Source organism: Nicotiana tomentosiformis, chromosome 5, assembly GCF_000390325.3.
Source record: "Nicotiana tomentosiformis chromosome 5, ASM39032v3, whole genome shotgun sequence".
Taxonomy (NCBI): Eukaryota; Viridiplantae; Streptophyta; class Magnoliopsida; order Solanales; family Solanaceae; genus Nicotiana; species Nicotiana tomentosiformis.
The window spans coordinates 92611383-92632994 of record NC_090816.1 but is presented as its reverse complement, the minus strand read 5'-3'; the positions used below and the strand labels follow the sequence as shown (position 1 = coordinate 92632994).

Sequence of the window (21612 nt, the reverse complement as noted above, 5' to 3'; positions counted from 1 at the left end):
TGGAACCTAGTCTTTAAGACTAGATAAGCCTAATAATTACTAAATTAATGATAAAATTTAACCAACAACTACTAAATATGAAACAAAATTTCAATACAAAGCCAACAATCCCAACATGATATACAACATCCCGAAACCGGTAGTATAAGTCATAAGCTCTAAGAAGTTCAATAGAAAATATCTAAGTACAACTGTTCTGGAATAGAAATAAACTGTACAAAAATAACTTCCAAAGGTGACTCCGAGGCCTGCGAACGCAATGGCAGGTATACCTTGAAGTCTCCACAGTAATATCTGATCCACTATCTAACAATCAACAAACTCCGAAGTATCTGGATCTGCACAAAAATATACAAAAGTATAGTATGAGTACACCACAATCGGTATCTAGTAAGTATCAAGACTAACCTCGATGGAGTACTGATGAGGTACCAGTCATGACACTCACTAGACAAAATAACCTGTGCAGTTTAGAAATATAAAGCTAATGATGGAAAGCAGAAATCAGTAAATGGCAACAAGAATCAACATGTGATGTAAAAAGTAAAGCAATAAGAACACCGAGAAGTATCGTCGTAACTAAATAAGTAACACAAGGACAACCAATTAATCAAGCAGTTCAAACACAAATTTCACAATGAAATTCACTCCGTGATACCTCATCTCATAGTCACAAGTCACATGTCTCAACCCACCATCATATGCTCACGACACCTTGTTCCCACATCACAAATCACAACCACACGGACAATTCACGTGCCAATATCCCAATCCACCCGGCATGATCACAGGCTCACAATCACAACCCGCCTGGTTTGGTCACATGCTCACAATCACAATTCGCCCGGCTTGGTCACCGGCTCAATATCATAATCCGTCCGGTATGGTCACTTGCTCAATATCAACATGAAAATAGATAATACAAGAACACATGGGCATGAACAATAAAAGTCGAGTCTCATACTCTTGAGCTAGTATAAGTGGCATGCTGCGGTGTATGCTTTTGAGGGTGTACTACTGCAGCCCCAATCAACAAGTAATATCAAAGACATCGAGTAGCTCATCGAAGCAACACAACAAGTCATATAAGGTGTATTCCATACACAAGGAAAAATATACCATCATACGAATATCACCAACAAAATGTCCCCAAACCATCACACATCATCCCTGACATTTGCCTTTCTAATCTCTCCGATAGCCACCCGTATGACTCCGCCCTGACAATATCATTAGCCATCCTTATATATACCATAGCCACCCGTATCACTTTGTATAATAACCACCTTTATTTTTCCGCCCAAACAATAACACAATAGCCACCCCTATCTCTTCGTACATTCAACAACAGTGAGATGCCACTCTTATGCCCCACATAACAACAACGGTGAAATGCCACCCTTATAATCCGCATAACAACAACCAAACCACACAACAAATTCACAAATGCTAACACCACAAGAACACACCATATCAACTCGTAACACAAGTGCCCATAGGCCATAACCTTTCCAAAGGTCCAACAATATCAATATTTCCCACGACTCAAACACAATGTGTATAGAATCTCAATAACAACAAAATGACGGGAAAGTAACTTAACAAGGAATAACACCCCCTTTAAACACAACTTCAATTAAATAGATTAATGACTTCTGATAACCTCAATTCCAATTTATTGTTTAAGGATAAACTAGATAGTGAACGTATTTTCATGAAACGACAACTTCGGCTCCTAGTGTATGAATTAGGCTAACAATGAAAAAGATGGCACGAACTAGTACTACGTCTAAATGCATGAGAATAACCCGAAAACAAAAGGATATCATATACAACAATTTCAAGTAAGAGTAACTCAACAACAAAAGAAATGACATAATGATAAAAGTGGTAACAACTTCAAATAAAGCATATAAGAGAAAACTCGACAAGTAAAGAATGTGACATGTAACGGCAACTTCGAATAAAGCATGCGATAGTAAACATGACAAATAAAAGGTACAACATGCACTAACAATTCCAAATAAATACATGAAAGGAGCCTAAGAGTATAAACCGGTCAATTTCCACATATAAGCCCGAGTACGTACTCGTCACCTCGCGTACACAGCTTTCACATGACACAAATAGCACAAACGACTCAAATCCTAAGGGGTAGTTCCTCCACAAAAATGTTAGGCAAGATACTTACCTCAAAGAAGCTAAACCGATACTCTAAAATGGCCTTCTCGTGTGAAACAGCCTCCGGATGGCCCAAATCTAACCAAAATAACTTAATATCATAAATACAAACCATAGGAAATAATTCCGGATAATAAAGCTTTGATCTTTAATGAAAACTAAAAAGTCAACCCCGGGCTTGCACCTTAGAACACGACAAAATTCACAAAATTCGAACACCTATTCCTATACGAGACCAACCATACCAAAATTATCTAATTCCGGCATCAAATCGGCCTTCAAATCATCGTTTTACATTTTTGAAAGTTTATACAAAAGTTCTCATTTTCTCCCATTCAAATCCCTAATTTAATGTTAAAAACAAAGACGGAATCATGAAATATAATCAAATCCGCATAAAGAACACTTACCCCAATCCAACACGTGAAGAACCCCTCCAAAATCGCCTAAAACCGAGGTCTACTACTCAAGATATGATAAAAATGGCCAAACCCTCGAGATATAAAGCACTTCCGCTTTTGCGGACCCAAAAATGTTCACCTGCGTACACGCTTTTGCGACCCAACATCCACACCTGCGGTTTCCACTTACCAGGCCAGAACGCGCACCTCCGCAAATGGGGGTGGCACCTGCGACATCGCAGAAGCGCCAAAAACTCTGCAGAAGCGGACGGCCATCTGGGGCCTCTATTTCGCATCTGCGATCGTTATTTCAAAGATGTGATATCGCACCTGCATTCCTCACCCACAAAAGCAGAAGAACTGAACATGCCCCAAATTCGCAAAAGCGACCCAAATTCCGCGGAAGCGGCCCCACACATGCGCTCCAAAATCTGCAGATGCGACGCACCAGAACCAGACATGCCAAAACCATGGACACAATCCAAAACTCATCCAAACCACACCCGGGGGCCTCGAAACCTTGTCCGAACATACCAACAAGTTCCATAACATAACGCGGACCTGCTCGAGGCCTCAAATCACATCAAACAACCTCAAATCAAACTTAACGAACTTTTAACTTCTACAGCTCGCGCCGAATCATATCAAATCAATCGGGAATAACCTCAAATTTTGCATGCAAGTCCCCAATAAAATAATAGAGCTATTCCAACTCTTGGAATCGCAATTCGAGCTCGATATCCACCAAGTCAACTCCCGGTCAAACCTCTCAACCTTGCAAAGTTTTAACTTTCCCATATTCGCCAAAATGTATCAAAACAACCTACAAACCTCCAAATCCAAATCTGGATATATGCCTAAGTCCAAAATCACCATACGAAGCTATTGGAATAATCAAAACACCATTCCGGAGTCGTCTACATAAAAGTTAAACTCTGGTCAACGCTTTTCACTTAAGCTTCTAAAATAAGAATTGTTCTTCCAAATCAATCCCGAATCATTCGAAAACCGAACTCGACCACACACACAAGTCATAATACATGATGCGAATCTACTCGAGACCTTAAGCCACCGAACGGCACACAAATTCTCAAAACGACCAGTCGGGTCATTACATTCTCCCCCTCTTAAACAAACGTTCGTCCTCGAACGTGCCTAGAACCATTTCGAAGTCATCAAATCACTGATTGGACTCACCATACATATACTCGCGAGTGATTCCACGCCACCCTAATACACATTGGCCCGACAACACTATCTCAAGTGAAAATTATTCCTTCCACCCACACTAATAAGCCTTAGAATAAAAGTTTTCACTATTCGATCATTTCCCAAAGACCCGATTCCCACATCAACACACGGTATCAACCTCAACCAGCTTCATCAACTCATGCCTACTCCCACAAGGTAGAACCACACGACGTAACACATCACACATATGCCCATAACAACATCTCTGACCACCAAAGCTGCCCATAATCCAATCTAGCACTGACAATTAACCTCATATCAACTAGAACCTTATTCCAAACCTTCACAACACTGAAAGCGATGCAAGAAATATGGAGATTCCATGACCATTCACTCAAATCAACAAGTCACATGTAATGTCACCTGGGCACACACCTCGCAAGCTAAAACCCAATAAGCACACCGAGAATATGACTGAATATGCAAAGAGAAACACACGAGAGAATTATCAAACAAGCCTGACAGGCACAACTCCGTATCAGTACCATACTGCGAATCAATTCTACAAGGGAGAATCAGAACATATGAATTAATCTCAAGGATCTCATCCCTATATAACTCCACCGCGACACGCACCCCAGTTCAAACATATCAAACCATTCTCAGCTTTGAATCACAAGTCGAATACACATCATACCAACTGAAACCTTCCACTAACTAAATTCTGTGAAACAAAATCACAACACGTAACAGATTTCCCATACTGATAGAGCGTCTAAATCACAAATCGTAACCCAAACCATCCAGAAATCACATCAAAACCGATCGTAATGAGTAACAAAAGGTCACTTCTAGTCTCATAGCTCTTAATAGTGAACAAAACAAAATGATAAACATGGACTACTACTATAGAATCTCCCAACATGGGAAACACATAAGCAGAGTACAAAATCACGAAACTCACCCATATGTGAAGCAAGATAAGAGGACTCACCCCGATAAGCAGAACCAAATCAAAAAAAGAATGATTCTCCTCTATAACAATAGAAACCATATATGTAACAACACTATCTGGTGCAACGGCCTCAGCCCAACCATAGAAAGTATATCAACGGGCTGGGCCTCCCCCTCTAGGGCGCCCTCTACCCGCCTGTCCTCCACCTCTAACTGTCTGTGCAGGTGGAGTAGCCTGAGTGCTCTAATGAAATCCGCCTCTCCCGAGTCTGGGACAATCTCTCATGATGTGCCTAGTATCACCACACTCATAATAATCCCTCTGCGGGCGTGGCTGTTCGTACTGAGTCTATGCCGAATAACTGGAATAACCGTTGTAGGAACCCCTTACTGATGGTGCACTAAAAGATGACTTCCCCATACGAGTACCCTAACTAACTGGAGCACCACAAGTAGTTTGAAGTGCAGACCGGAATGGCTGACTGCCCGAACCTCCGCCATGATGGGTCATAACTGAAGAGCAGAATCAACTAAACCCTCTAGAACCTCGAGACCTTTTGGTCTCCTTATCCTCCCTCTCCTCACTCTGAATACGCCCTAACATCCTGGCAATCTACACCACCCACTGAAATGGAGTATGAATCTACAACTCCTGAGCCATGCTGAATCTAAGATCATAATTGAGCCCCTCAGTAAATTTGCGGACTCGCTCTCTAACTGTATCACCAAAGTGTGTGCATGACGGGATAACTCACTGAACCTGATGGCATACTTTGACACCGTCATGGTGCCCTGATACAACTATTCAAACTCTGTGCGCCACGTATTCCGGAGGGTCTCGGGAACAATCTCCCTTAAAAACATCTCTAACAATTGAGCCCAAGAGGGTGGTGCTTCATCGGCTGGTCTAACCTCCTTATAAACATGCCACCATTGATACGCTGCCCCCGACAGCTGAAACGTTGTAAAAGCAACTCTGCTCACCTCCACAATACCCATGCTGCAGAGAATATAGTGACACTTCTCTAGAAATCCTTGTACATCCTCGGTAGCTGTGCCAGTTAAAGTAGGTGGACTATACCTCTTGAACCTCTCAAGCCTCTTCTTCTCCTCCTCTGATGCCCGTGCCCTGATCCCAGGCTGAACCGGAACAACAGGCTCTACCGGCACCACACCCAAAACCTGACCAATATGAGACCTGTGCTCTGGAGTATGGGTGGTGGGAGTCTAAACTCCTCCCCCAATCTGCAAAGTAGCTTGTGCAATGAAGATCAATCCCGCCTGAGTCAATGTACCAAACATTCTCAGTGTCACGCCCCGACTTCGGGGAGCACGACCGGCGCTCAACGGGGATAACCATACCGAGTAAGCTTGCTATATTTACTTCTACACAAACTCACCCATGAATAACGAAAATATGTATTTTTATTAATTAGACAATACGAAGATCATGTACACAACACCAATCCATTACTATTAGCTACTTCATTTATAAGTCCCCAAAACATTACATTACACATCCATAGTTTAGAAGTGGAACATGCGATACAATTACAACATCATTAGTTTGACCTTCCCAATACCAACGTACAACCCACACCATGTCTACGGTGCCTCTAACGGGTACTAGGATAGTGCCGGTAACAAGGCCCCAACTATACCCTAAAACACAATACATGACAAACAAAAGATACATGACCCTGATATGAAGTAGGGCTCACCAAGTCAGCTGAGAGGAGGATGTACTGCTATCACTGATCGATACTGCCTGCTATGGAACCACTCGCATCCATTAAAAGATGCAGCACCCCTAGCAAAAGGGACGTGAGTACATATGGAATAGTAATCATATGTAAGGCAGACAGAACAACATATGGAAATACGGTAACTCAAATAAAAGGCAAAATAAATTTCGTCAAGAAACTACAAAGTGACCCAAGGATCACATGTCAAGTCTTATTATACTTACATCATTCTGAACTTCTTTTAGGGTCAAGCGTGCCCTATAAACTATGCGTGGGATACAAAATATAATGTAAAAGTACCAACATGTACAAACAAGGGCAATGGAAGTGGCACCTATTGTTCGTGTTACCTATGCGTCTCACCAGACCGTCCATAGGGTACACATATGATATTATACCCCTATGTGTTTCATAGATCGTCCATAGGGTTCACATATTATATTATACACCTATGGGTTTCATAGACCGTCTATAGAGTTTCATTCATATTACACACCTAAGCGTTTCATAGACCGTCCATAGGGATTCATTCATATTATACACCTATGCGTTTCATAGACCGTCCATAGGATCACTTATACAATACACCTATCCATTTTATAGACCGTCCATAGGATCACATATACAATACACCTATGCATTTCATAGACCGTCCATAGGGTTCATAACACATCTTTATGCACATAACCATATATAAACTCAAGCGACATGTCTAACACTACTTTTAAGGTTGTAAGTTCCCGGATCATTAGAACACTTCATGTTCATGCTCATCTTGGAGAAACATAGCTCATTACATTAACACATGCATGGAAAATCACTAAGTAGGTTTCAATGACACATAGACCCAATTTATTTTCTTAAGGTTCATCATCATTTAGCATAGAACGTCTCTTTTCCACCTCATTATATACCTCTGTCATCTTAAGGTCACTAGTTAAGTTCATGATTCTCGGTGACTTAACATCGAAGTCATTTACATTCATTATTTTCGAAGCATACAACTATAGTTGAAATCGTTGGAACATACAATGCCTCATGATTCTCATTTTGGCAAACGACCACAGTTCATGTTCACACTATCACTTACTTGTACTAGCCACGGGTGATCATAGGACATCAATGACATTATTATATAAAGGAGTTAAAACTCATCTCATAATGTTCACACATTCTTTCATTTCATTGACACTATTGGCCACAAATGTAATTCTCATTCTTGGAACGATGGCCACATTTCTACATCTCACACTCGCTTCTTTCACTTTCAAACATCATCATGGATCATCAACAACAAAGCATTTCTATTCAAGACTTTAAGTCCACATGTGAGCAAATACGAATGTTAAGCACATTGATATTTCTTATAAAATTTGGCATAATAGCTTTTATTTGGGTCACGACTTGAAGTTATAACAATTAGATACGCAACCCATGCTTCGAGCACATTTTCAAATAGCACATAACACAATAGGAACATTTAGAATAAATATTGAGTCTATATCTTTTGGACATAAGGCTTATTCAGAATAATTCAATTTATAATAAGCATCCCCGGACTTACAAGAACATCATGGGAATTCAATACTAAGAGAAAAGTTTAGCCAACATACCTCTCTTTGAGCTTTATTAAATTACTACAATATTTCAGAAATCTCAGCAACTTCATTTGAGCATTTTATCAAAATTGAACCATAATTAGGAAGAAGTTCATAGTCCAACTCATTTGAGCATTTTATCAAACACTATGTGTACAAATTAGTTACAAGATCCTTCTACAAGATTTCCTTCACCCCACAACTAACTCAAAACCAAGAGTTCACTCATACTAGTTCAATGATCTTTCCACAAACCTTGATAGTACATGCATACATAAATAATACCCCCACACCCAAGATTCATACTTTCCATTAACCATCTTCCACCCCAAATTCGAAATTAAAAACTAGGATATAGAACCTTATCTCTTAGATGCAGACCTTGTGAGTTGTCCTTGTGAATCTTCAAGCCTTGAGAAAGAATTGATGAACAAAATGGCTAGGTTGTCTCTTTCTCTCTCTAAAAATATCAAATGAAACCCTTAAAGATGACCCCCAAAGCCTTTTTCTAAAACTTAAACTTGCCGAAACCAGGTCTGCGGTCGCAGACCGTACCGCATAATCGATATGCTGCCCGCAAAATGGGCCGCGAAAATGATGCCCAAAAATTAGACTTGGCTTAATCAGTATGCGATAATTTTGCGGTCCGTACACCTGTTATGCGATCGTAAACTGGATCGCAGAATCATCTTTCATATTTCCTCATGCCAAATCTACAACTGAAATGCGGTCCGCGAAGCAACTATGTGATCGCATAATAGACCACAGAACAACCTTCAAAATTTAACATCTTTCTGCTCAACTATGCGATGGATATGCGGCCCACAAACCTGTTCTGCGGTCGCAAACTTGATCGCAGAATTGCCTTCTCTACAATCCTCACACACATAAGCCTACCTCAGCACCACAAAACCTTAAATTCCTTTACGAAATTTTACAGGGCCTTACACTCAGGAACTGCGCTAAAGTCTCCTAAAGTTCGGGGGTAACAACAGGCGCTTCTGGTGCCTGTCCCCCAACCGGAGCTACTAGTGGCTCCTCAACTGTTGCTCTAGCAAGTGTTCTAGCTGCGGGGCACGTGCCCCTCCTCGGCCTCTACCTCAGCCTCGGCCCCGGCCTCTCGCAGCTTTAGCAGGGGGCACAGGTTTCTGCTCTACTAATCTGGTAACGCGTATCCTAACCATTTGTGAGAGAATAGAGATAAAAGGCTCAAACTTCAAAATCAACAAATCTGCATGACATGAATGAAAGAGATTGAATTTTCCTGATAGTTCTGTAGCCTCTCGAAGATAAGTACAAACGTCTCCGTACCGATCCGCAAGACTCTACTAAACTCGCTTATGACTCGTAGAACCTCTGAACCTAGGGCTCTGATACCAACTTGTCACGACCCTAATTTCCCACAGTAGGATATCGTGATGGCATATAGTCTTTAAGACTAGGTAAGCCTAACACTTAATGAATTAATGGCAAAATTCAACAAACAACTACTAAATATTAAACAAAAATTTCTATACAAAGCCAACAATCCCAATATGATATACAACATCCCAAAACTGGTAGTATAAGTCATAAGCTCTACTGAGTTCACTAAAAAATATCTAAGTACAACTGTTTCGGAATAGAAATAAACTGTACAAAAATAACTTCCAAAGGTGACTCTGAGGCCTTCGAACGCAATGACAGGTAAACCCCGAAGTCTCCACAACAATATCTAATCCGCTATCTAACAATCAATAGACTCCAAAGTACCTAGATCTGCACAAAAATGTGCAGAAGTGTAGTATGAGTACACCACAGTCAGTACCCAATAAGTATCAAGACTAACTCGGTGGAGTAGTGACGAGGTATCAGTCAAGACACTCACTAGGAAAAATAACCTCTGCAGTTTAGAAATATAAAGCTAATGATGGAAAGCAGAAATCAGTAAATGGCAACAAGAATCAACATGTGATGTAAACGATAAAGCAATAAGAACACCGAGAAGTATCGTTGTAACTAAATAAGGAACACAAGGACAACCAATAAATCAAAACGTTCTAACACAAGCTTCACAATGAAATTCACTCCGTGATACCTCATCTCATAGTCACAACTCACGGGTCTCAACCCACCATCATATGTTCACGGCACCCTATAACCACATCACAAATCACAATCGCACGAATAATTCACGTGCTAATATCCCAATCCGCCCGACATGATCACATGCTCAGAATCACAATCCGCCTGGCATAGTCACAAACTCACAATCACAATCTGCCGGCGTGGTCACATGCTCAATATAACAATCTTCCCGGTATGGTCACAGGCTCAATATCAACATGAAAGCAGATAATACAAGAACATACAGGCATGATTAATGAAATTCAAGTCTCATACTCCTGAGCTAGTATATGTGGCATGCTACGGTGTATGCTTGTACGGGTTTACTACTACAACCCTAGAAAATAAGTAATATCAAAGATATCAAGTAGCTCGTCGAAGCAACACAACAAGTCACATAAGGTGTATGACATACACAAGGAAAAGCCTACCATCACACGAATATCACCAACAAAATGTCCCCAAACCATCACACATCATCCCTCATATTTGCCACCCTTATCTCTCCGATAGCCACCCGTATGACTCCGCCCTGACAATATCGTTAGCCAACCTTATATCTACCATAGCCACCCGTATCACTCTGTATAATAGCTACCCTTATCTCTCCACCCGGACAATAACACAATAGCCACCCCTATCTCTTCGTACATTCAACAACAATGAGATGATATTCTTATGCCCCACATAACAACAACAGTAAAATGCCACCCTTATACTCCGTATAACAACAACCATGCCACACAACAAATTCACAAATGCTAACACCATAACAACACAACATATCAACTCGTAACACAAGTGACCATCTTCCACAACCTTTCCAAAGGTCCAAAAATATCAATATTTCCCCAACAAATAGCCCACGACTCAAACACAATGTGTATAGAATCTCAATAACAACAAAATAACGGGAAAGTAACTCAAAAAGGAACAACACCCCCTTTAAACACAAATTCAATTAAATGGATTAATGATTTTCGATAACCTCAATTCTAATTTATTGTTTAAGGATAAACTCGATAGTGAAAGTATTTCCATGAAATGGAAACTTCGACTCCTAGTGTATGTATTAGGCTAGCAATGATAAAGATGGCACGAACTAATACTACGTCTAAATGCATGAGAATAACCTGGTAACAAAAGGAAATAACATAATGCAAAAAGCGGTAACAACTTCAAATAAAGCATATAAGAGCAAACTCGACAAGTAAAGAATGTGACATGTAACGACAACTTCAAATAAAGCATGTGATAGTAAACATGATGAATAAAAGATACAACATGCACTAAAAATTCCAAATAAATACATGAAAGGAGCCTAAGAGTCTAAACCGGTCAATTTTTACATATAAGCCCGAGTACGTACTCGTCACCTCGCGTACACTACTTTCACATGACACAAATAACACAAACGACTCAAATCCTACGGGCTAGTTCCTCCACACAAAGTCACGCAAGATACTTACCTCATAGAAGCTAAACCGATACTCTAAAATGACCTTCTCGTGTAAAACAACCTCCGGATGGCTCAAATCTAGCAAAAATAACTTAATATCATAAATAAAAATCATAGAAAATAATTCCGAATAATAAAGTTTCGATCTTTATTGAAAACGAAAAATTCAACCCCAGGCCCGCACCTCGGAACCCGACAAAATTCAAAAAATACGAATACCCATTCCGATACGAGTCCAACCATACAAAAATTATCCAATTATCCAATCTTACATTTTTGAAAGTTTATACAAAAATTCTCATTTTCTCCCATTCAAATCACTAATTTAATGTTAAAAACAAAGATGAAATCATGAAATATAATCAAATACGGATAAAGAACACTCAGTCAATCCAAAACGTGCAGAACCCTTGTAAAATTGTCCAAAACCGAGGTCTACAACTCAACATATGATAAAAATGGCCAAACTCTCGAGATATAAAACATTCTGCCTAGCACTTTTGCTTTTGCGGACCCAAAAATGCGCATATGCGCTCATGCTTTTGCGAGACAATATCCGCACATGTGGTTTACACTTACCAGGATAGAACGCACACCTGCACAAAAGGGGGTGGCACCTGTGACACCACAGAAGCGCCAGAAACTCCGCAGAAACGGATGACCATCTGGGGTCTCTATTTCGCATATGCGATCGTTATTTCGCAGATGTGATATTGCACCTGCGTTCCTCACCCACAGAAGCGGAATACCTGAACATGCCCTAACTTTACAAAAGTGACCCAAATTCTGTGGAAGCGACCCCGCACCTGCGCTCCAAAATGCGCAGATGCGACGCACCATAACTAGACTTGCCAAAATCATGGAAACAATCCAAAACTCGTCCAAAACACACCCGGGGCCCCCGGGACCCCGTCTGAACATACATACAAGTTTCATAACATAATGCGGACCTGCTCGAGGCCTCAAATCACATTAAACAATATCAAAACTATGAATCTCATCTCAAATCAAACTTAACAAACTTTTAAACTTTCAACTTCTACAACTCGTGCCGAATCATATCAAAATACTTCGAAGTAACCTCAAATTTTTCATGAAAGTCCCAAAGGAAATAAAGGAGATATTCTAACTCTTGGAATCGCAATCCGAGCCCGATATCCACAAAGTCAACTCCCGGTCAATCCTCTTAACCTTCCAAACCTTCAATGTAATGCATCAAATCAACCTACGAACCTCCAAATCCAAATCCGGACATACGCCTAATTCCAAAATTACCATACAAAGCTATTGAAATCATCAAAACACCATTTTGGAGTCATCTACACAAAAGTCAAACTCCGGTCAACTCTTTTTACTTAAACTTCTAAAACAAGAATTGTTCTTCAAATCAATTCGAATCATCCAAAAATTGAACTCGACCACATGCAAGTCATAATACATGAGGCAAAACTGCTTGAGACCTTAAACCACTAAACGGGACGCAAATTCTCAAAATGACCGGCCGGTCGTTACAACTACTCCTGGTGGAAAACAAGGATAAGCGATCATATGCAGGTAGAAGACTACGAGCTATGGGACATAATTACTCATGCTCCACTGCCTACTTTGAACAAAAATGCTGAAGGAGAAGATGTGCCAAAAACAAGAGCTGATTGCAATGCTGAGGACTTCAAGAAGTGGGAGAAGAATGCCAAAGACAAGAAATGGCTTGTCTGTGGAATTGGTCTAGATGAGTATAGCAGAATCCAAGGCTGCTCCACTGCCAAACAAATTTGGGACATACTGCAAGTGGCCCATGAAGGAACAACTCTGGTAAAAAGATCAACAGGAACCCTATTATTCTCTGAATATGAAAAGTTTGCCATGAGAGATGGAGAAACCATTCAGTAGATGTCGATAAGGTTCACTACATTGACAAATGAACTAAAGTTTCTTGGAAGGATTATCCCTGAAGATGATAGGGTTGAGAAGATACTAACTAGGGTACTGCCAATCACATGAGAAAACAAGATCACCGTCATTCAGGAATCAAAGAATATTGCTACACATCCTTTGGATGAATTGATTGGAAATCTCAAGGCTTGTGAACTTAGAAGGCAAACCATGAAAATGGATGTACCTAAGAAGGAGAGAAGTTTGGCACTCAGAATTACTGAAGTTTCTAACTTGGAAGATGGTGAAATGAAAATGATCACCAAAGAATTCAAGAAATACCTAAGGAGTGGAAAGGGTTATTCAAGAAGTGGAAGCTACAACAAGGCCAGAGCTCCAGAGATGCAGGCTAACAATGGGTGCTACAAGTGTGGAAAGACTGAACACATAATCAAGAACTGTCCTTTGTGGGAAATTGAATGGAAAAATGATAGAGTTGAACGAAAGAACCGAAAGAAGGAACAGGTTAATCCCAATAAAGGAAACAACAAGGGATAAACCAAGGCAATGGTTGCTGCTTGGGGAGATAGCTCAGATGAAGCTCCAATAATGATGATAACGAGGATGATGAACGAGCAATAATAGCTGTTGGAGAATCTGATGAAGAAATAAAGGTAAATGTCTTCCAACTAAAAGATAAGATTATGTTTTTGTCTAAAGAAAGACTATATGAATAACTACTATAGCTGATTGATGAGTCTGAAGATGTGAATAATGAAAAGGAACAACTGTCAAAAAAGTGTGTCATTTTAAAATAAAAGTGCAAAAACCTGGATCTTAGGGCTTGTGAAATTAAAAATGAAAATGCTGTGTTGAAGAACCATGTTCATGCACTTGATACAACTGTTCTAGAACTTATATCTGAAAATCTAAAAATGTAGTTAGGAACAGGTAAAAAGATAGATGGTAACACACAACTCACGCTAGAAGAAAATTTTGGTAAAGTGAAAGATGAGTTGTATAAAAGGGATGAATAAGTAAGAGTCTTGAAGGAGGACCTGAATAACGTTAATCATGAGTTAGACATAAATTGTAAAGGGAACAGGTCCTCTGATGTACTTTCAGGGATACAAAAATACCGTAGTAGCAACAGAAGGGGACTTGGCTTCGAGAACTCTGCACCTAAATGGGATCCCAAAAGCTAGTACCTCACACTCCCTAAGAATAAAATTTGCATTAAATGTGGTAACACTGGTCACTATAAGAGTGAGTGCACTGCAAAAGAAAAGGCAAGTCAAAAGAACAAAAAATTATTATAGGGAAAAATAGGCTACCAAGTTGGGCTAAAAAGAATATGATTTTTCCTTTTGCCTATAGAAAGGGACCCAAACTAGTTTGGGTTCTTAAGACTAACCCGTATTTTTCTTTTGCAGGTCCAAGTGAAAGGAAGCAGCCAAATATGGTACATGGATAGTGGATGCTCAAAGCACATGACAAGAAGCAAGAACCAGTTGTTTTCACTTGAGGACCTTAAATGAGGTAATATTTCCTTTGGAAATGGAAAGAAAGGTGAGTTCATTGGGGTTGGAAAGGTAGGTAAATATCATTCTCACTCCATTGAGAATGTACTTGACAGATGGACTGAAATACAGCCTGATAAGTATATTACAACTGTGTGATAGAGGAAATATGGTAGCCTTCATCTCTACAAAATACTTTGTGATAAATCTTTCCACTAACAAGATAGTTTTGTAGGGAAAAAGAGTGAACAATATATATGTGGTGGATCTGTCCACACTCTCAAATAAGAACTCACTTGCTTAAGTGTGTTGGGCAATGATCCCCTCCTGTGGCATAAGAGACTTGGACATACAAGTCTGAGTCAACTCAACAAACTAATCTCCAAGGATTTAGTGATAGAGCTGCCTAACATCAAGTTCAAGGAAGATAAAGTTTGTGAGGCTTGTGGGAAAGAAGGTAAGATCCTCTTTCAAAAGTGAGAAAATGGTGAGTACTACCAGGATGATGGAACTAGTCCATATGGATCTGTGTGGACCAATGAGGACAATGAGCAGAGGTCGTAAGAGATATGTTATGGTGCTTGTTGATGATTACTCTAGGTTTGCTTGGACACTATTTTTAACAAGATGAAGCATTTGATATGTTCACTTCATTTGTTAGAAACACTCATAAACAACTAGGTAATGAACTTGCATCAATTAGGTATGATCATGGCACTGAGTTTGAGAATGCTAAATTTTCTGAATTTTGTGATGAGTATGGCATAGATTATAATTTTTCTGCTCCTAGAACTCCTCACCAAAATGGGGTAGTTGAAAGAAAGAGTAAGACCTTGGAGGAAATGGCTAGGACTATGCAACTTGCTAGTAAATTTCCTCACAACTTCTGGGCAGAAGCTGTGAACACTTCATGCTACATCATAAATAGATGCATGACTAGACCTCTTGTTGATAAGACTCCCTATGCGTTACTTAAAGGGAGAAAACCAAATATATCCCATCTTAAGGCATTTGGATGTAAGTGCTTTGTGCACAATAATGGAAAAGACTCCCTGGGTAAGTTTGACCCCAGAAGTGATGAGAGAATATTCTTGGGATATTCTTCACATAGTAAAGCTTATAAGATATATAACAAAAGAACTATGTGTGGAGAAGAAAGTGTACATATTTTTTATGAAACTAATATTCTTTCTAAGAGGCATGAACAAGATGATAAACAAATTGGGCTGGTAAGAGACACAAATGAAACCACATCCCAGCCTGAAGCTGCACCACAAGAAGGAACATGTGATGGAACTGGTCCTTCCACCCAGCGCAACCTGACGGGGGAACTTAACAAAGAGGAATTAATACTCAAACCTCAAGGGAACCTTTCCATGAACATATTCCTCAGCAAAAACACATTGAAGTGACATCTAGAGAAAATCAGTTGGTTGTGAAACCTTACAAGTATCAAATTTCTCATCCCATTAGGAACATCATCTGTAACGACCAGATCGGGCGTGTTTTGTAATTATTCCCCGTTTCCCTTTTTATGTTTCACACATGTGTGTTTATGGTTTTATGACTTTCACGTTCAGTTAGTTTTGTTCCGGAAAGCCTTCGAGTTGATTTGGACCCTTTGATTTTTTACTTAGAAGTTTAAAGTAGAAATATTGACCAAACTTTGACTTTTTTAAAATAACCCTGGAATAGTGTTTTATTGGCTCCGATAGCTTCTTATCGTGATTTTAGACTTGAGAGTATGCCCGAAATTGAATTCGAAAGTCCGTAAGTTGATTTGTGTTATTTTGCCAAAACTTGGCAATTTAAAATTAAAACGTTTGACTGTAGGTTGACATTTAGGTATCGAGTTGAGAATTTGATTTTGGAAATTAGAATAGGTCCGTTACGCTATTTAGAACTTGTTTGCACAATTTGGTATCCTTTAGATTTGATTTGATAGGATTCAGACGTTTAATTGTAATTCTAAAGATTCTTGAACTTTATTTTGAAATTCATGCGTTTTAGTATTCGTTTCATAGTTTTAGATTTTATTTTTGTGTTTTGATCTCGCGAGCGATTTTGTATGATATTTTTAGAATTGCGTGGATGTTTGGTTTGGAGCCCCAAGGGCTCGGATGAGTTTCAGACATGTTCGGAATGGTTTTGAATTGAAATGAACTGCTGGTGCTCTATTATTGCAATTTTTAGCACAACCACGCAATTGCAAAGGTGACAGTGGGGGCTCAGATTTTGCAATTTCGACTTCCCACTTCGCATTTGCAAAGTCTGTCGATTTTTTACTTAGTTCGCAATTGCCAACATTTTTTCGCTTTTGCGAGGTTCACAGCTTTGCAATTGCGAAGCCTCTTGTTGCAATTACAACAATTAAGGAGGATGTCAGGGTTTGCAAATGCGAGTGTGCTCCGCAATCACGAGGGTTGGCAAATGCAAACTCTGTGTCTCAAATGCGACAACTCAAAGAAAGGGCTGGGAGATGGAATTTTTCAAACATTCTCTCATTTTGAACCCAAGACTCGGTAGAGGCGATTTGGAGAGGTGATTTTCACCTACAAACTTTGGGTAAGTGATTCTAATCTATTTCTAATCATATTCCATTAATAGATCTTAGATTTTAACATCAAAATCATGTGAATCAAAGTGAAAATTTGTGAAACTTGGTCAAAATTTTGAAAAATAAGAAATTGAGTTTTGAAAGTTGATTTGGACTCGGATTTTGAAACTAAATACATATATGAACTCGTGGGGTTATGGGTAGTCGGAATCTACCATTGGACCCCAGGTTTTGACCGGGCGGTCCCAGGTTGACTTTTGTGCTTTGTAAGAAAAGTGTAAAGATCATAGCTTTATCTATTATAATTTATTTCTCTTGCATTGTTTATGATATTACGTTGATTTTGGTTAGATTTGAGTTGTGTGGAGGTGAATTTTAGGGGAAAAGATATGTCCGAGAGTTGAATTGGCCTACTTGAGGTAAGTATCTTGCCTAACTTTGTGTGGGGGAACTACCCTTAGGATTTGGGATTGATTGTGTCTTTTGAGTTATGTGAAAGCTGTGTACGCAAGGTGACAAGTAGGTACACGGGTTGTATGTGGTATTTGACCGGTTTAGGCTACTTAGACTCTTTCCATGCTTTAATTGAAATGTCATATCATGTTCTAAATTCTCATAGTTTATTTATTCTTGCTTGAGTTAGTCTATCCTTACATGATTTAGATGACTCATTAACACTTGTTCTACATCCTAATTGATAAATAGCTCTCATGCTTTAGTTGAACTTGTTGCCTCTTTTATTGTCACATGTTATCTCTTCATTGTTGATTTTCATTATTTGAAAATATTGTTCATGTTATCTCTTGTTGATTATTATTATTTGAAGTTATTTTTCATGTTATCTCTTTCATTGTTGATTTCCATTATTTGAAGTCATTGTTACATGTTATCTCTTCTATTGTGAGTTATTCTTATTAATATCGTGGTTATACTTTATCTATCTCATTGTTGAGTTATTGGTGTTGAAGTTGTGGAAGCCGTTATCATGTTGAGGCAACATTGTTTATTGTTGGGACTTCTTTCTTTTGAGAATTTTACATTCATTGTTGTTGTTGATATTCTTGTACACAATGTGATTGAGCCATGGGCTAATGTTGTGGAAAATAATGATATTGTTGATTGTTGAAAAGTTGTGACATATGGGCACTTGTGGTGCGAGTTATTATTATTGACGGGCATGCGGTGGTATAAGGATAAGGGTTAATTTGCATGCGGCGGTATAAGGTGGGACTTATGTGCGCATCTCTTGTAACGGAATTACGTGAAGCCACGCGATGTCATAAGGTGGGCTAAAGTGTGTGTAGCTATTTCGGAAAAACTGTTTTCAAAACCTATTTAAATGTAAGACTCACGCGGCCGTATAAGAAAAGATTGTGATTGAGATTATGAATTGTTAATACTGATGGTAGGATATAATCCCGTATTTTAGTAGCTTATTGCACTCTAATTCACAATACTTTACTTGTGTTGAGCTTTAGTTGCTAGTATTTTGTACTTATAGTGTGTTTTATGTCTGGTAGGAGTGATTCCGAGTTATGTAGATGTTGTGAAACTAATTCGAGCTATTTAGAGCTTTGAATTCTGTGTAGAAGCCCAAAGTATTAAGCAGGGAACGAGTTCGGTCATCGAGGATCACATCTGGACGTCAAAAATCAAGGAAGAAGCAACAACTGAAGAAATGCACTAGTGCGACGCAACAGTGTAATTTTGTGTTAGGAATTGACAAAGTTCAAAGGCTGGGTTTCTGTGGTCTGACAAGAAAAAGCACTAATGCTACGCACAGTGCGACACATAAAAAGCAATAAGTTTACAAGTTTTCCTATTTCGGCTAAGAAAGGGTGATTTCATTTGGGCCCAACCCTACTTGGTATAAATACATGGAAAACGTTAATTTCTGGACTTTTGACACATGTTCGACCTAAGGAGGTTAAGGAGGAGTGGGAAGATCAAAAGCACAAGGATTTCATCATTCTCTCCTCAGTCAAGACCCGAGTTTGGATTGAATTTATGTTTTCCTATACTTTAATTTTATTTGTGATGAATTTCTCCATATCTATGGAGTAAGTTCCTTTAGGGAATGATGGATTTATTGTATTGATGATTGTTTGTGGATTATAACTCTAGTTTTATGTATTGTATCATTTTTGGAAGATTTAATCGTTGCATCTATATTCACTTGTTCATGTAATCGAGAGATGCATAACTTGTGATATCTTTGCATTGTATTGTTGGCTGAGTTTATATATTCTTCTAAGTAATCGAAAGAGACTAGTTGAATTGTTGATTAAACCTAGTTAGGAGGATAATCGAAAGAGGTTCTCCTAAAGACCAATCCACTACAAATTCTTGCATATCTTCACATGGCTTAAATTGGTTCATCTTGTGGGGTTGAAGCTTAATTGAGAGAGGAGTTTGTACTAAACGTTTAAACTAATAATTGAGTGAATTCGAGAGACTCACTTGAACATTAGAAGTGAATTATCTAGAGTTAGATCCTGAACAATTATCTTGCACCTATCCTATCAACATTCTATCTTCTCCCATTGGTAACCTTCTTTGCTTATTCATTGTTTCGATAGTCATTAGTTAATAGCTTTAGATTCTTAGTTAATTTTAGTTATTAATCATATAAATATCGATTGTTGATTCTCCTGGATAGAAATCAATCTAGAAACTACAAAAATCCCATTTAACTTCAATCCCTGTGGATACGATATTATACTATACTATCTTTGACAAACGAGCATAACTTAAGTGGTATTTTGCGCTCGTCATATTTTGGCGTCGTTGCCGGGGATTGGCAATTAATAGTGTTTGAAATAGTTTGTAGTACTAATTCATGAATTGTTTTTTATTTAATTTTATTTTTCTCTTTTTACAGTTGGTGTTCAAGACTGTACGCATGTTACAGGCTAAGATACATGCATGACTCGAACTTCTGCGAAGGAAGTGCTACCATACGAGCCACAAATTGAAAAACAACTGTGACAACCGAGAAAGAAAGGAAATCTCATCGAGACATCAGAAAAGGTCGGGAAACCCTCAACCAAAGAACTTATGGCTGGAAATAGTGAGGATAATGTAGATTTGGCAGCGAAAGAAGCAGCCCAACGAAGGGAACAAGCTACACGGGATGCTGATGAAGCATCTACTAGAGATGCACAGATTATCTACGAAGAAGAGAGGGTCAGAGAATTGCTCAAAATCAACCTTTGTCTACATACTAGTTCGGAAATAATTTCGAGTTGAAGCAAGGGTTGCTTCAAACCCTTCAGAATTATTGTGTCTTCAGAGGGAAGCCGACCGAAGATCCAAACACACATCTAATGGAGTTCAAAGATATTATAAACACCTTTCAATATATTGGTGTATCACGAGATGCGGTGTACTTGAGGGCATTCCCCTTCACACTCAAAGATGATGCAAAGCAGTGGCTTCGAAGCTTGCCTACGGGATCAATCAGAACATGGGAGGAGATGACCAGAAAATTCCTTAATAAATATTTCTCCTCAGCTATGATGGGCAAGTTTAGAAGGGAATCCATAACTTCTGCCAGAAAGATAGGGAAACTATTTTTGAAGCATTGGAGAGGTTTAAGGAGAATATTCGAAAGTGTCAACATAGCGGAATTGAACTTTGAATGCAACTCCAGGACTTTTGGGATGGATTGACACCGGCCTCACATAGAACATTGAGCAATGCAGTTGGAGACCCATTGATGAAGAAGACTCCAAAGGATATAGTTACAATTCTTGATGAGTTATCTGAAGATGCAAATCAGTGGTCCTCTTAGAGTGCAGAAAGAATGAGATCAACTGGTCTTCACCAGGTTGATGATAACACCTCTGTGCAGGTACAACTTGATGCTATGGACAAAGAAATAAGGAAGCTGACCTTAGCCTCGATACAAAGTGAGCCTCATGCAGCCTATGATATATGCGGAAGAGGACACCCTACTCATGAGTGTCAAGCCTTAACTGAGGAAGTAAATGTTAAGGGAAACTACAATTTCAATGCAATGGGTCAGC

At 39.1% G+C, this 21612-nt stretch overlaps 2 protein-coding genes and 1 pseudogene across 2 annotated transcripts; 2 read left to right on the top strand and 1 right to left on the bottom strand.

Annotated features, from left to right (window-relative positions):
* The first annotated feature begins 13183 nt into the window (after positions 1 to 13183).
* Positions 13184 to 13525, top strand: LOC138892795 (uncharacterized). The gene has a single exon (XM_070176534.1). The coding sequence runs from the start codon at positions 13184 to 13186 to the stop codon at positions 13523 to 13525; it is 342 nt and encodes a 113-aa protein (XP_070032635.1).
* Positions 13526 to 15045, top strand: LOC138892794 (uncharacterized). Its single transcript, XM_070176533.1, has 4 exons — positions 13526 to 13618; positions 13661 to 14032; positions 14131 to 14181; positions 14941 to 15045. Exons 1-4 carry the CDS (start codon positions 13526 to 13528, stop codon positions 15043 to 15045), a joined length of 621 nt encoding a protein of 206 aa, XP_070032634.1.
* Positions 15046 to 21108: 6063 nt separating this feature from the next.
* LOC117280545 (small nucleolar RNA R71) lies at positions 21109 to 21206 on the bottom strand (annotated as a pseudogene).
* Positions 21207 to 21612: the final 406 nt, after the last annotated feature.